Raw genomic sequence first — 16,818 nt, 5'->3', positions numbered from 1 at the left:
AACTATGCAGAGGCAACGGTAACTGTACTGGACATGAAATATTTGACAATGTTATACACTGAAAAAACTCCTCATCAGTTGAATGCAATTACAGGAAATGTTTTCACGTAAAATAATTGCATTAATATAGCTGTATCTGATCATGTTAAATGCAATAAAACTTTTTATATAGGAAATATCATGTTAGTTAGAGCTAATTTGACTTATTCAAGTAACTTTACTCTCATTAAATGTAAAACCCTGACAAATTACATTTCTCCAATGAAACAATTGACCTAAAATTGACAATTTATGTTCATCAAATGAATGCCTGTGGGGTTTAAGGGAGAACAAAAATAAAATTTTCATTTCATTACATGTCATCGCTGTCCTTCTGAAACCTCAAAATGTCCAATTTACCTGTTTTTCAGGAAATGGAAAAAACACTGTACTTTTAAATGACTTAAATATGTAGATACGAGGTTTCAGAAGGACATGCAGCGATGCCCAACCTGTGTAATTTATATTTCTCCAATGAAACAGAAAGACATCTGTTGGTACATAACATTTTCATTGACCTAAAATGAACCTGTTTATGGTCATTCAAAGAACCGTAACAAAATTTAGTCGGTGCATAATGTGACAACTTTCCCTGCAGAAGCTTTTGCACTGAACCGCACAAATGTGCATGCAGTAAACAATAATTTTTCTTGCCTGGCACTTATTTTCTGAAATAAGGAAAGACTGCTGGGTGAATGTTACCTCACCTAATTCATATTCATGAGCTGATAATGTCTACAATGTGCAAAGACTTCTGAAAGCTTTGATTACTCTCTACTCTGCTATGTATAAATTCACAAAGCGTGGCTGAAGAAAAAAGGTTTGGGGCATCAGGAAAAAAGAAACATGCAGGGTTTTCAACGTGACACTCATTGAAAGGCAAGCTTGTCATGAGGCATCTACAAGTTGATGGCCCCTGTTTGCATCCTTCTCTTTGTAGTGGCCACGCAGAGAAATACAACAAAGACTGATTCACATGGAAGATTAGAGGCATTAGACCCAGTGCCTATCTTCCCACACAGCTTTTCATCTCACTTGAGAGCAGACCTTGATGTTTTGAAGTGCAGAAGCCTCGCCGGGGGTTATTACTACGACAATTGTGTAGCGACATCTTCGATAAGTTAGTTCAGATGATCTCCCGCAGACAAAAAGCAAACTTGGAACGTTTTCATCTGTATCCCTCCACTCACAGCCTGGTGAACGTAAATAATTTCCTCCCATAATACGGGTGATTAGCTGCTAGAGGAGGAGCCGGGCCTTTCACAGGGCCTTTTGAATGATTCGCTCCAAAGATCTGACAGAAGATGGGTGCTCTTAAAATAATCCTATATAAATAAACTCACAGGCTCAGGATAAAAACTCGGACCGCAGGTTCATGTTTTTACGTGCTTACGTAAAAAAATGTTTTTGGACAAAGCAAGTGAGACCCAAGGTTCACCCCAGGGCTTCAATGAGATCTGACAGTCAAAGCCCAACCATCTGAACGTGTGGTGGGTAAACACTTTCTGTATACTCTGTGAACACAAACACTGCCTTGTTACGACCGGAGTAGCCAGTCGTGAGAAATACAGCCAATAAAAATTCAACAACCGCATATTACTGTTTAGAGACCCAATAAAATGTAATTTGCAATACAAAATGCTTTTCTCACCAATAAGATAATAAAAATTCCTGGATATCTTTATTCAGTCATTAAACATAAACTGCAATAAATATGTAAACAGGATCTATTTTAATCTCTAGTAAACATCCAAACATCAGAAATAATAAGCTGAGCTTTGTGTAGCCAGTATCAAAGGTGCCAGAATTATATATGGTCAGATATTATTGCATTTTATAAAACAAACAGGCCAAAAAAACATTGCATGAGAACTATATTTATCACATTAGAACTGTACAGAAAGAAAATATCTAAGAACTCCCATAGATTTTCCTCCAGTACTGAGAGAACTAATGCACATTTAAAAGTCTGTTTATATATCTATACATTTTCTTTGTTTATTTCTTGATGCATAAACTTTTTGTTAGACCGAACTTTTTGTTAATTAAACTACATGCTTGCAAGGTCACATTAAAGCAATACAATGATTTTATGCCGTAAACATTTGGAGACAGGGGTAGCTGCACCCCGGAGCAATGGGCGTGCCGAAAGGTAGGGGCGTGTCAAAAGGTAGAGGCGTGCCAAAAGGTTTCTGATTGGTGAAAGGAGTTTTACTGTATTGGCGAATCAGTGTTAAACTTTTGTTCCACACTCCAGTCCAGCAGGTGGCGGTAAAGCACTTATCAGTTGGTTTGCAAACCCTAACCCCAACCCTAAAAATAGTTTTTGATTGCTATAAAAAGATAAAGGGAAATGTATATAATTTATATTTACTGCTTACAGGTTTTGCAAACTTTAACCTAAACTTGCCGTGGTGATGACGATAGTAACCCGCGCCATGCAGGTTGTTTTCGCAAAACCTTTTGGCAGGCCCATACTGTTCGGCGAGACCAATTACAAACCTTTTGGCACGCCCCATACCTTTTGCCACACCCTCACCTTCTGGCACACCCATTGCTCCAGGCTGCAGTTATCTCTACTTGAACATTTGTGAGGATGTAACAAGCAACCTAGAACTTATGACAGCAAAAATGAAAATTCTGTCATCATTTATTCACCTTTCATTTCAAATCTGTCTGACTTTCTTTCTTCTGCAGAACACAAAAGAAGATCTTTAGAAGAATATCCGGTGCCCAATGACCACACAATTAAAGTGAATGGGTACTGCCATTGCTCTGCTTCCATCGACAGATTTTCATTTTTTGGGTGAACTTTCCATTTAATGTATTTTTTTGTGTTTGCAAGTGTATGAGAGAGAGAGGTTCCACTTGGATCTGGCAGAAAGAAAAGATCAGTGTCTCTGCCATTGGTGAAACACACACAGTTTGTGTAAGCCGGAAAATGAGGCTTTGAATGCAGTAATCAGCATGTGACTGGATTTCTGCCTGCTTGGAGAATTTCAGTCCCAACGTGTGGGACACTCTCACCGGCGGTGTTCAGAGCTATTTAGTGCACCATCATCTTCCAGAAACCAGAACTAATGGTCTTTTGTTGGCAGGAAGCAATATGAATATTCATTGACAATGGGGGAGTGATAACAAGACGCAGTAAAATGCTGTGACAGGCAGAGGGCTCAGAGAAGAGGATCTCAGCTGTGTTTACGGGCATCTCACTAACACAATCAGCCATAGACCTCAGAGGAAAAGCTGAGTGAGATCAGGTGATACATTTCACAATGACAATGTTTTGTCAAAAGAATGTGCAGTGTGCTAACATCAAATGAATGGGTTAATTTATACCCAAATTGTTTCATGACGGCTAATATGATTAAGTTACAACCACTAAAGGTGTTTGTAAAGTAGAAAACACAATAAAAGGAAAGAGGAAAGAAAATAAAAGAATCACTGTAATCAATTACCACAGTTTCAGACACACACCAGAAAAAAATTATCCAATCAATCACATGTGACATAAACCAAAACATGTCAATCCAATAATTTTAACCAGACAAAGCATTTCACAAATAGCAAATGCATTTGGTTTTATAAGATTTTCACAGCCAAAGGGGATAATAGAGGACCTGGCAACATCGCTGGGTGAGCAGGTACAGTAGATAGAAGAAAAGATGATGAAAGAACCAGAAAAAGATCATATCAGCCCAACACACTTGTTTGTTTGAGAAATTGTTTGTCTGATCACACAAAAATAGATAGCAATTAAGCGAGTTAAAAAGTATTTTCCAATAATTAAAACATCGAAACTTCACTTACTTTGTTAATAAGTCATTAAAAAGAAAGTTGTGTTTCTTATTGTGTTATTATCAGCCCTTCTTGGTTTAAATTGAAATCGAGAAAGCCACAAATAAACGATACATCAAATTAAAAAGATTAATAAAAAGATTATAAATGCAAAACCGAATTTGACAATGTTATACACTGAAAAAACTCCTGATCAGTTGAATGCAATTACATGAAAAGTTTTCACATAAAATAATTGCATTAATATAGCTGTATCTGATCACGTTAAATGCAATAGAACTTTTTATATAGGAAATATCATGTTAGTTAGAGCTCATTTTACAAAAAATACATTGTTTTTGATGTTGTTATTTTCTCATGTGGCTTTAAGAATATGGAGGTTTGTAAATAGGATTTATGTGAGTCTTTTTTGTTATTTTTGAAGATTTCCTGTAATCCACTGCAAAAACAAAAGGCGAGTTATAATCAGAATACTCATCTCCAACAGTGTTTAACTCTGCAATGCTGATATTTGGTCTATATTTGAATATTTTGGTCTTTAAACACTTCTACAATCACATTAGACTCTCATAAACTCGAATTCATTAAAGTTCGCAATCCCATACTCAGGAGTCTTGAACCATGGTGTGAAAAATTATAAAAAAGATCAGCCTTCCCATTGGCTGTCTTTGATAAAGCTCAACTCCAAATAAAAAGTGTGGCATTTATGCATCCACAGGTCAAGGTGATAAAACAGAGAAACTGAAAGAGTTAAATAAGCCGAGCGCAGGAAGCCATCAAAGATGACTATTAACTAATCAATAAAACCCAGGTGCAGCTTCCATTACAGAGGATTTTCCATTTTAACATATAACCAGGGTGCCATTATTGAATAAGCCAGACAGCTACTTCTGGTTTTCGATAAAATAAAGTTTTCTCTAAGCGCTATCCACAGTACATTTTATACATATTGCCTGTGAAAAAACAACTCGCAAAGTATACATGATGTACACGATTTTATGTCAGGATATAAGCTAAAATGTACAATTCATATAATATAGGTTTTGATATCACATTTTCTATATGTACTCAATGTGCAAATGTGTAGCACTTTGGACATGATAAACATAATCATTTTCATTAGAAAGCTGAGACTAGATGAGGAAGCGCAGACATTTTACTCCAAATGTGTTCAAGGTAATACAAAATGAGCATGTTTGAGGTTTATAGAATATTGAATTCATAGGTTTACTTTGTCCAGCATCACATTTATGTTACACAGTAAATGCATTTAACTAATCTGACATTGTACAAGTTTTGTAATGTTCTATCACTTTTAGGGCTATGTCATTTTTTTGCATGATAATTCAGAATTCATCCACTTGAAGCAAATTAAAATCATTTATTTTAAATGCACCTGCCATTAAAAAGACCTTTGCAGAAAGAGATCTTTAATCAATTATTGACTAAATTAGTCCTCTGATCAGTTTAAAGTGGAGTTGTAAAAATCTATGCAGTTAAAGGTTATCCATATATCCAAAACAAAAAGGACACAATGGTAACAGAGGACCTATGGGGTGAGAATGGAGGTAACTGCACTGCTGGGAAATGCACAAACCAAGCCAGAATTCCACTTGGGACACACAACGATCCAAAGCGATTGGTATCCTGCCAGAAGCGGAAGTCCAGACTTCCAGGAGAATGCAACAGCCCCTACTCTAGATGAACTGATGTGCTTGGCTGAGTTTAAAGGTCTGGATCCAGCAGAATTGGAGAATGGATTCAGTGTCAGCCCACTTACCCTTATATCAGTTGTGCAGGGATAAAATGAGGTATAGGCTTTGGTTAAAAACAGGTATAATTAAGCCAACCTTGAACACCAAGTCCTGCCAAGGTCATGATACATCTCACGACAATAAATATGCATGTTCACCCGTGATTTTATATACTTTTTAGCGAAGCTGTCAGTTGTCAGCAATGAGCTAGCAAGCAAAGGGAACTGCCATATGATTTTGAAGCGCGAAGACCCTACGGATGTAGCGTATGCAGCTGCCTCTGCTTCATGCTACTAATTAGATTAGCTGTGCAGACACTAATACATCACCTCAGGCCAATATATCTCGCACATGCTGTCTGTTCACAGCCAACAAAACCTTTGACTTTCCAGGACTAGTGCCGGATGGTAATTCTGGGTGGGGAAGGGTCCCATCGAACAACCAGTGACAGATTTCTGCATGGTCAGGCTGATTTGGCAATCGTCTTCAACCCCTAGCCGCAGGGCTGAATACAGAATCAAGAAATGTAGACCATCTGGAGAGGGAGTCGGCAGTAGCATGAGTAGAGAAAGACTTTCTGATCTGTCACTCTGTATTAAACTAAAGCCTTTAGTGTGAGAGGCCAGAAGATGTTTAGTGTTTAACTCTTTCACTGGGATTGATGGAACTTTCGGACATTTGTGAGACAGAATTAACAGAAATTTCCATCAATTCATGTTTTACTGATATACAGTATGGGGATGTTACGCATCTTGTGAAAGAGTACAGCCTCTTAAGATCCAAAAGCAGCAGATGTTGTAGCGACGTTTTGATCATCGTTCTGAATCTGATCTGAACAAAGTCTTTGAGCAGACAAGCAGATTTTTGTCCAGCTATTGTATTTTTGAAAAAACATGCCCATTTTTGAGTTGATGCCAAAAACAACTAATGGGAAGATGACAAATACAAAACATGTGTCCTGGGGTGTGACTGCAAAAATGTAGAAAGCTAACTTCTTATATAAAATAATAATTATAATACTAATATATATATACTGTTAATATGCATGTGTGTGTATATATAACATATAATACTATTTATTTTATAATAGTAATATTTATAATTATAATTTATAAATGTATATAAATGTTTGCTGTCACACCATAGGACACATTGATGATATAGTCTATTTGTCAACTACACAAATTAAGTTGTTTAATTTGATATATTGTATAAACAAACTGTATTCTTAGAAGATAATATTCTGGGGCCATCATTTGTTTGTGTGAAAATAATAAAAAAATGTTGGCACCGGTTGGAAACTTGAATTTGATTTGAATGTGATTTGTAGAAACGCGTTACTTTAGATTTTTTTTCTGAATAGTATACTTTAGTTCTCTATAAATAATCTTAACAGAATAAGGGTTAAGATTGTACAATTAAAATACAACAAGTCTTGAAATATCCATATTTCATCACCCATCAAGTCAACTTTCATTTTATAGACCATAAAAAACACTTCATTTTCATAAAAGTCTACTAGAAAAAAAGCATAGTAATGCAATTCAGTAAACTCAGTTTCCAGTCATTATAATTCAACCTCCCTTGAGGCATGGCCAAAATAACTTTAAATTTCAATTCAACATCATGTGGAGCATGGCCAAATCAATTTAAATTAAACGTCCTATGAGGCGTGGTCAAATCACTTTAAACTTCAATTCCACTTCCTGTGGGGAATCACCAAATCACTTCAAATTTCAGCCCAAACATGGTGCACTCTCATATACTGTACATGCGCTATCCACTTTCTACAATCATCACCACTCCTATAAAAGGAAACACACACACACACACACACACTCACACGTGTATAATGTAAATACTGTAGCATATGAACGCTTGGAGTCAGTATGTAATTTAGATTTTTCCATGTGGGAGAGGGACGGCTCCTGGGGCAGAGGCAAGCGGGAGCAAGAAGAAGGAGAGACGCTGAGAGCTGTGTGTCACAGCACAGACAGCGCTGTTTCCCAACACAACAGCCACCACCAGTGCTAATGCAGCCTGATGGCCTGAATGCCATGCAAAGGTTACCCTCACAGTTTATGACACACCAGTATTGCACTGCAAATGCTTAGGCAGGCATGAGTGCTGGATGAGACAGATGTACAAGCCAGCATGCAGAAAGTGTCAACCAAAACAGTGGGGGGAGAGAGAGAGAAATATGCTACAAGGCTTACAAAAAAGCACTGACTTTGTGTGTGTGAAATATTTAAACTCTTTAAAAGTAAAGATATTTAAAAGTTCTACATTTTAAAGATCTGCCACTGTGAACATAGGCCTACTGTACAGCATACAGTACAAAGAAAAGAACATACAGTATTATATAGTATGTAGCAGGGGTTGAACGACCTTAGGCTTTTTGAGGTCGACCACAATGTGATAAAAGTCGCGTCGATGTCGACTAGTCGAGGATGTCATTAATAAATAAAACAAGAGCTGAAATGTTTTGCAACAAATTTTGATGGGTGTCGTGTGGGCGTAAGACACTCTTGTGCGCGGAGTCCCGCAAAATAGTACTGAAAGGTCAGGCTTCACATGCGAGCGTTTGCGCCATCAGAACAAAACGTGAATGTTGCGAAAACAGGACACATTGTGACTGAAACGTGCAGAAGCAGGACAAGATAAGACATATTATTGCCAGGAGTGTGACAGAATCCCGGTGGGAATGACAGACGTCTTGCGCACAGGTCCTTGGAGCAGTCAGCCGTCTTATTAAAGGCACAGTGTCAAAGAAATCACATGACCAGCGACTAGTCGACATCAAGCTTTAAAGTTAAAGAGACATTCTCAGTGGTTAGAGGAGACATGGAGGCAGTGTGGTTCATTTCTCCTGATTTATATGGGTCATCTATAAGGACATCGCAGACAGAACACAATCATCAGAGATGTGACAGATGGAACTCAATGTTGATGGTGCTTGTAAAAGAGTCCTGGGGTTTGACTATACTGCTGTTTGACTGAAGTGGAACATGGAAGATGATTTCTGAAGACAGGAAACAGTTCCTCATCATTACGAGGGGAAAGAGGATACAAGAGAGCCTAGCCAAAGAATTCACAAGTGTATGAGGCACTTTACATGAACTGGGTTTAAACTATGGCCTGAAATTAGGTTGCTTCTTTCTTTTGCCACAAATACACGGTGAAAGGGTATGTGTATCATTTTATTATAAACACTGTAATTTTACAGAGGTTTTCTGTTATTTTCGACAGATGTTCCACGTAAAATAAAAAATAAAAAACGAGGTCAAAAACTGCAAAATGACAGAAAAAGACTGCAAATTTACAAGGAAAACAGGGAATTTTTTCAAATTTATATATATTATATTATAGTTATTTTACAGTTTATTTCCGGCGCCCCTGCTGAGGCCAGCTGCCAGACAATTTCAGTTTTTTATACGAGATTACTTTTTTACAGTTTATGTTTAAAAAACGGTCACAAACTATAAAATAACAGAACATGACAACACATTTACAAGAAAAATGGGGAAAACTATTTAATATATACCCTTATATACTTTAATTTTACAGAAAACTTAATTTCAGTTTTTTCAGTGTACAGAAAATTTCATTTTCAGATTTTTATTTAACAGTGAACATCAGGATTCAACTAAATTTTATATGAAGCTGCTTTGAAGTTTGCTATTTACAATGTACAAAACTTTTTGTGTTGTTTTGATTTCTGCTCCTTGTGTCTCTGCCCTCCCTTCTAGTTTTTCCATTTATTGATTTTGCCTTTGTATTGTATATATGCCCACCTGTTTCCCATGGTCTCTAGTCAATTGGCCTATTTCTGTATAGCTTTGCTATTTAAAATGTTTTTCTTGTGTTCTTGGTTGATTTTTTAAAAACAATTTTGTTATTTTTGCAGTTTTTGGTGTCTGAAAGACGTGTGTTACTTACAATTAAAATGGGTTTCAGTAAACATTTGTACATGGATTTTAGCCTGAAGCCTTACATAATTCAGACTTTCCTTACTTTCTGAAAATGGCTCTGACTAGTTATCTTGTTTACAGAGAGATGTGCTCATAATATTGAGATTAAGCTTGCGCTTGAGAACTTTATCCTCCTCGGAGACTGAGGTGAGGAGAAACAGTGGTATATATATATATATATATTTATATTTGGCAGAGAGAAAATAAGTGGGCAGATGCTTTAGAGGTTTATGAGCAACAGACCAAATCCTTGTCAAAAGCAAGATTTGGTAGAAAAGAAAGGTATGGCTGTGTTAGGACTAGAAACAGTGAACCATCAGGAATCAGGAACTGAGTAACTTCAATTTGCTTAGAAAAATTATGCACAATGAAGACACAGAAGTTACGCAAATAAATATATCCTGTATATTGTGCAAAAGTTTTTATACTCATGTGAGGTGTTTTTTGCAGGCGTTTCGATAAAGAAATATGTTACAAAACTGCAATGGAAACTTGTTGTCGCATTGACAGGTCACGTGACATATGACAAAGTCAAATGATCATTCTTTTAAGATGGCAAAGAGTGTTGATGCAAAACATTTGGCGAGATAGGATGTCAGGAATTTACATTAAGTTATATTTTATATGAATGCAGGAAAACAAATGAGTACAATTTGGAGATTTATTAGGAACAGTGGGTTAATATAAAGAACATAAGGAATATAGACATATCACAGTAGGGGGCTGTATGCCATATCTAAAGTGGGTTTGCAACCCACCATAAAAGAGGAAGAAGTTTGTATAGAGCTACTCACCGCGAGAAGCAAATTTTACATTTCCGTCACTTAAAGTTTTTGAATAGAAATTGTCATCTCGCAATATTTTTTTTTCATCATTTTGAAAGTATTGCATACGCTTTACGAAATTGTGTAAAGGAAACCTGGATAGTGTTTAAATAAGTATCATATTTTCTTGCCATAATTCTTTGGCCTTTTTCACTATATTACCATCATGGGTTTTAATGTTTTTCAAGTAAAAATAACGACATGGACAAGGTCAAAGAATTCGAGATGCTAAAGGTACTGAAATACCCCTATAGTAGCAAATCAGCATTCTACAAAACAATATGCTCCCATGTCAGCATAGTTTGTTGACCCTGGAACAAAATATCAGTTTTCCTTCAGTCGGTCTCTCGACGTTGTGTTGAGAGACTGACATGGGGTTTGATCTTGAGAACCACCATCTCCGAGAGGAATTTTAAAACGCCAATGGGCTTGGCTGACCCTCGTGGAGCAAGGCATCTGTTTGCCGTCGGCAGGCCACAACGAGGACCTCTAAGCAGCCCTGAAGGGAGGAACTCTGGGAAGACAACATCGGTCCCGACCCCGGCCTTACCAACGCCTTACCCCATATTCTCACTTAGAGAGAGTCTTCCCTGGGTTTTATTCCTCCACAGCACTATCGACACGATGGTGTCTGGGACGGACTAGGCTTACCAATCAATGGAACATGATGAGAAAATAACGATAGTGGAGAAGCACCAACCCCTGGTAATAAACCTAAACTTCCTATTGACCGTAAACTTATCTCTCATATCTGATTGGCATGATGGATTCTGTGGAGTGTTCTTCTGACTAGTGCAAAGCACTTCAAAATGCAGTCTGACATTTCATAAAGATACAGCTCAAATCCTACACGAAGGGCTCTTAAGTCTGATATTCTGCTGTAAATCAGCAAACGACGAGATTGTCCTGGTTGGAGATCTCCTTTCTCCAATCACAACTTTACAGTATATAGCAAAAACGGATTACCATAATAAGACAGATGACTTCTGGCGCTGTGCTGTAGAAGCTAATGCTCATGAGTGAAAATGACCAGCATTTGAAATGCATGGTATCCAATAGGCTGTTAAACATCAGCAATCGAGCGTGTCTTTCTTTTTGGCGGCAGGGAAAGTACGCTCAATGTTAGGATTCTATAGATTTGCATTAAATTATTGATAGAGATCACTATTCTATATAATAAATAAATAAATTATATAGGTAATTCTTTGCTTATATTCTGCATGCTTCAACTTCTGTACCCACTGGATTATCGTTTGGTTACACAGATGAATAAATTTTTCACATGTTTTATAATTTGGCTTCAGTAAAAGCCAGGGTTAGACATATTCTGACCTCGCTGCATAATTCACTGAGATAAATCAGCCAGTTAAGTCTGCCATTGGTAAATGAATCACAACACTAGACTGTCCTCAGAAATTATGATCGACCTTAAGCTACTGTGATCCATTTCCCTGCAAAAACAGATTGATAAATGTGTGCTCATGCGTGTGTGTACCTCTGTTTTTGGGATATCTGAGTATGTGTACTCCACTGTCGGGATAGCAAGCTGGTTGGAGAAGAAGCTTGTATCTCCAGGTGTCTGCAGTGAGCTAACATTTGGCCCAGGACAACCACCACCTCTACTGCAACTCATCAAGTGTTTCTGAAAGAAGAAACGAACAGACATTTTGACATTGTAAAGCTATACGTGTAAAACATCAGTCCCTGACCGACAATACATTTGCTTTGAGAAGTACAGAAACAAGCACGGGTTCAGAAAAGATATATAGGGATTATAAAAAACACTAAGAGAACTATATCAATATTACCCATTATATTGTGGAAATAGTACTTTCATGTTTTATCTCCTATTCTAATACAATTTCAAGAGACTAGCCCCTTTCACACACTAAATTGCCATAAAAATGACCAGAATCAAAATCAGTAAAAGCACACACATCAGTACCAAAATACTAGTAAATGCAGTGATGTCATTTACTGGGAGTGACCTTTAAATGGCTACACCCCCATCTGCTTTGTGATTTTAAACATAGAAAAAGTTACTTTCTACGTGATGGTACTGTTTCAGTAGCTGTAACCTCGAACGTAAACATATCTAAAAAAACTTTTGTTTCAGCATCATTCCAGTTTGATGCCATGTGACGAAAATGTCTTATCTGTGGCAGAATGTTACAACTGCGCCAAAGCAGACTTTTTACATCAGTAAACATAAGTGCTACTTTTCATTTCCTTTTCTTTGTTCACACATAGAATCAGAGTAATTTACAGGTGAACTCATACTAGAAAATTGCCAATATTGATTTACTGGTATTTTTTTGTAAAGGTCCTTTTCATACACGATACTGTACAGCCGTGGAAAAATGTTCATTGAATCGGCATTTCTAGATGTATTGTGGCCATTCCAGTCTAGTGTCTGTTGAATTTCAACAAAATCAAACCTCAGGAGTGACAAAGTCATACACCAGCAATGTGAAAGACTGACAGCATGACACATGAAAACTGTGATAAAAATGGAGGTTATTACATAAGAAAAATAATTACAAATGTTAACGTTGAATTATAAATATTTTTTTTAACTTTACCTAAATATATTTACAAATATTACTGTTGTATTGCTTAAAAGTTAATACAAACTATTTTTATCTGCAGTATTTGAGGTCTGAAAAAATACAGAGCATCTTCTTTCTTTGATATTTTGACCTGTTTCTCCAGTTTTCATTTTCTATATTTTTATTTGACATTTGGGGAAATATTGTAAGTAGTTCATAGAATGAAACAAAATTCAAAATAATTACCTAAACACATACCTTTAAATAGTTAATTCATTCAAACTGAATATAATTTTGAAATGGACACATTTTTTGTGCGGCTGTATGTGTGAAAGGGGCTAAGTCTGCTCATCTACAGAGCAATTTACTGTATATGAATAATACCAGAGGAAATGCAGGACCCTTAAAATGCACGGATGCACAAATCATGCAAATGACAGAGATTACAGTTTAACGCTTTACTGTTTACGTACATTACTTGCATTGCTGCCCCTTTGAGATAAATGTCATGTGGTCAATTTAAGTAGATTTATTGTGTTCCAAATAAAATCAAGTCATGTGGTTAAAATGACATGGTAACAGAATTGAAATTTTAAGGTGAACTATTACATTAAGGACCCTGCCCGTCAGCATTAATAACTTGTATAAAAAGGATGTATGTCATCTTCCTGCGCTGCAGGGATAAATGCGTAATGAAACGAAATCAAAAAGCAACTAACGGTCCAACTGGTGGTCTGTGACTAAAGAAAAAAGAAATTGTTTTATTTATTAAAGTATGCTTTTCAAGTAAATAGCTTAATATTTTCTTAATATTTGGATGGCTTAGATTTTCCAATTTCCGGGAAACTAATCTCTTTAACAGCTTAAATATTTTTTTAATTGTTACAATACTTTAATGAATCACTAGTGTTTTTAAAGCTCAGTTCCATAATACACCAGATCTGCAAAAACTATGCGGAAACCCTAAACCAACAATATATATATTTTTTATTAAAGGTTTAGAATTAATCTGTGTTGAAACAGCTATTTAATAATATAAACTGCAGGTTTAACTGAATTGGTTGTATAGCTGCTGCTAAATGAACATATGCATTTTCATGTGCTGTACAGCTCCTCAGACATGACCAGAAATATGCAGTGTATATATATATATATATATATATATATCCATATGTATATGTATAACACTGTCAAAACACACACAAATACACGAAGCTACATAATCCTCAAACAAGAACTGAATCATCAATCCTGGCAGGGGTTTAAGTCCATATAAATAAACACTAATGGAGTACAAAAAATAACCCAAATATAAAAACACACACAGACTGCAGAGTTACATTCACATATCAGGGCAATGTATATAATTTATGACAGACCTGTCTTGAAAAACAAATCAATCAAACAGCAGCTTTATCTTTCAGTGTGACTAAAACATATCCTTAAAAATAAGTTATATTTAACAATCTTCACATATTCAGAACAAATCCTTCCAGAATCAATTTGATCGTTCTCACAAATAAACTCCTATATCTTCTTTGAGAAACTGGCTATAACTTTTTTCTTACCTTTATTAATTATTGTTGTTTTATGGATTTTGTGTGTTACAACTGTCTTTTGTAACAAAATAGAAAAAATACAATAATGTTAACGAGAACCATTTACCTACTGTATGCAAAACAGTTATTTGAGCACATAAAGGTTTCAAACAAAAATAGTTTAACAGTTTACTATGGGTGTTCAGTACAGCATTGTAAAACGATGCCCTGGTGGAGGCCAATTAGTTCAGGCGTTAGGAAATAATCTGTTCATTATGTATGATTCATTTCTATAAACATTTCAATGGTTGGGTTACTCTATTTACCAACCCTCATTTAATATTCATGCATAGGCGTGATGCAATTATGCAAAAGTCTGATTGATATTATCTTAATGAAGAGCTTTCCCCATTACTTTAGCATGACTCATTAATAGTCAACCAACCAACCAAAAACAAACAAACATACAAAACAAAACATACTAACAGCCAGCAAAAGAAAATGAACACTCAGACAACATTTAGATTTAGAGTCATTTAGATTTATCATTCCATACCAGATAATCTCTGTATTTGAGCAATTTGTTATATTTTAATGTGAATTAATAAGCATTAGGAATACTTTCTGTAATTCATTATTCTGTATATACAGTATAGAGTTCTTGGAAGTGTTACCCTGATGGGTAATTAAAAATAAATTAAGAAGAGAATCAGAGAGCTTGTCGAATAAGACACATGACCTTCAAAAACCATCATGCCGGCTAAATATACTATTGCCACAGTCCCTTATTTTGTGGCTATCACCTATTCATGAATGGCAATATTTAGGTTTCTTACGCTTTGAATGTTAACCAGGGCGATTCAATACTCTAGGTTAAAATATATATATATATATATTTGATTTTCTTTCATCCGCAAGCACAAAAGAAGATATTTTGAGATCTGAACAACGGCAGCACCCATTCACTTCAATTGTATGGACACAAAACCAATGCAAGTGTATGGGTGCCAGTTGCCAACGTTCTTTTGTGTTCTGCAGCAGAAAGAAAGTCATAAAGGTTTGGAATCAAAAGAGGGTGAGTAAATGATGACAGAATTTTCATCTTTGGGTGAACTATAAGCACTGTTTAGTTTGTAACAGGTTGAAATAGCAAAATAAACGTGCTGTAAGTTATACAAGGGATAAAGGCAGTCCTAACCTTCTTCAAACCTCAGAATGAAATGCTGCTGCTCTGTCTGCACAGGGTTAAAAGTGTTCTTATCCTCAGGTTTAAAAGGTTTATCAGGTTTAAGAAGATGATAGGCCAGGGTTAAGTGCAGTGTGAAAAGCCTTGTTTGTACTGTGAAAGTATTACAATCTATGCATCTTCATTCTTAAAGAAAGCGGACTACTTTATCTTCATAGGCAGCAAAAGCCATTAAAGTCAAAATTAGCCACAAATTCCCGAGGTAAAATGTGACAGTAGAAACTGCTCTGTAGCGGGGAATGAGGGAGAATAGGTAATTTCTGCACAGCAATTCCTTTTCCCCGTGAGGAGAATCAATATTTAATTTCTCTGTCTGCAATGATAACGAGATGGCAAAATCATTGTTTATATATTTGAGCTTGAATAGACCTGTGTGCAGAGAGAGAGAGAGAGAGAGAGAGAGAGAGAGAGAGAGAGAAAGAGAGAGAGAAAGAGAGAGAAAGAGAGAGAGAGAGAGAGAGAGTCTGGCGAACAGCCACACCAAATGAAGCTGGTCATCCACTCGGCTCATGTGAAACAAACAGAGTCGCCTGCAGAAGACCATTAGCAAATGAGCGACCCTTACAATGCCATTGTGATCAGTCTGGTCATGTGACCCGAGAACTTTCAAATCCTATTAAATGTACTCTACAGGCTGAACCAGGGGACAATTCAATTCCATAAAGTTTGCACTTTTATAGCCCGAGAGACTTAATAGATGTCTCAGTTATTGTCTTTGCGTGAGGAAGAAATTAAAATGCACATAAATCGACAGGCACGACTTTGGTATCTTTGCAAATTTGAGGACAGTCTGAGACATTGGTAAGAAATAGGCATCTTTACCTGCTATATTTGCTTTTGCAAACTAGGAGTAAAATTAAGACCAAGAGCTCAACTGGGATCATGGTTTGCTCTGCACCCATGCATGAATGAAGTGATAGTTCACCCAAACATTTTACTCAAACTTGTCATTCCAAACCTGTATGACTTTCTTTCTTCTGGAGAACACAAAAGAAGATATTTTGAAGAATGTTAACAACCGAACAACTGCGGTAGCCGCTGACTTCTCTTGTTAGGACACAAACCAATTGCAAGACAATAGGCACCGCCATTGGTCGGT

At 36.4% G+C, this 16,818-nt stretch overlaps 1 protein-coding gene across 1 annotated transcript in view; it reads right to left on the bottom strand.

The window, feature by feature from the left end:
• Positions 1-16,818, bottom strand: part of naaladl2 (N-acetylated alpha-linked acidic dipeptidase like 2) — a 171,319-nt gene that overhangs the window by 31,778 nt on the left and 122,723 nt on the right. The window contains exon 10 of the mRNA XM_079483974.1: positions 11,882-12,028. Within this exon, the coding sequence (XP_079340100.1) occupies positions 11,882-12,028 (147 nt within the window). The remainder of the gene's footprint in view (positions 1-11,881; positions 12,029-16,818) is intronic.

This window comes from Barbatula barbatula (assembly GCF_947034865.1).
Source record: "Barbatula barbatula genome assembly, chromosome: 20".
NCBI lineage: Eukaryota > Metazoa > Chordata > Actinopteri > Cypriniformes > Nemacheilidae > Barbatula > Barbatula barbatula.
The sequence above is the reverse complement of the archived record's forward strand: the minus strand, read 5'-3'. Positions and strand labels throughout refer to the sequence as shown.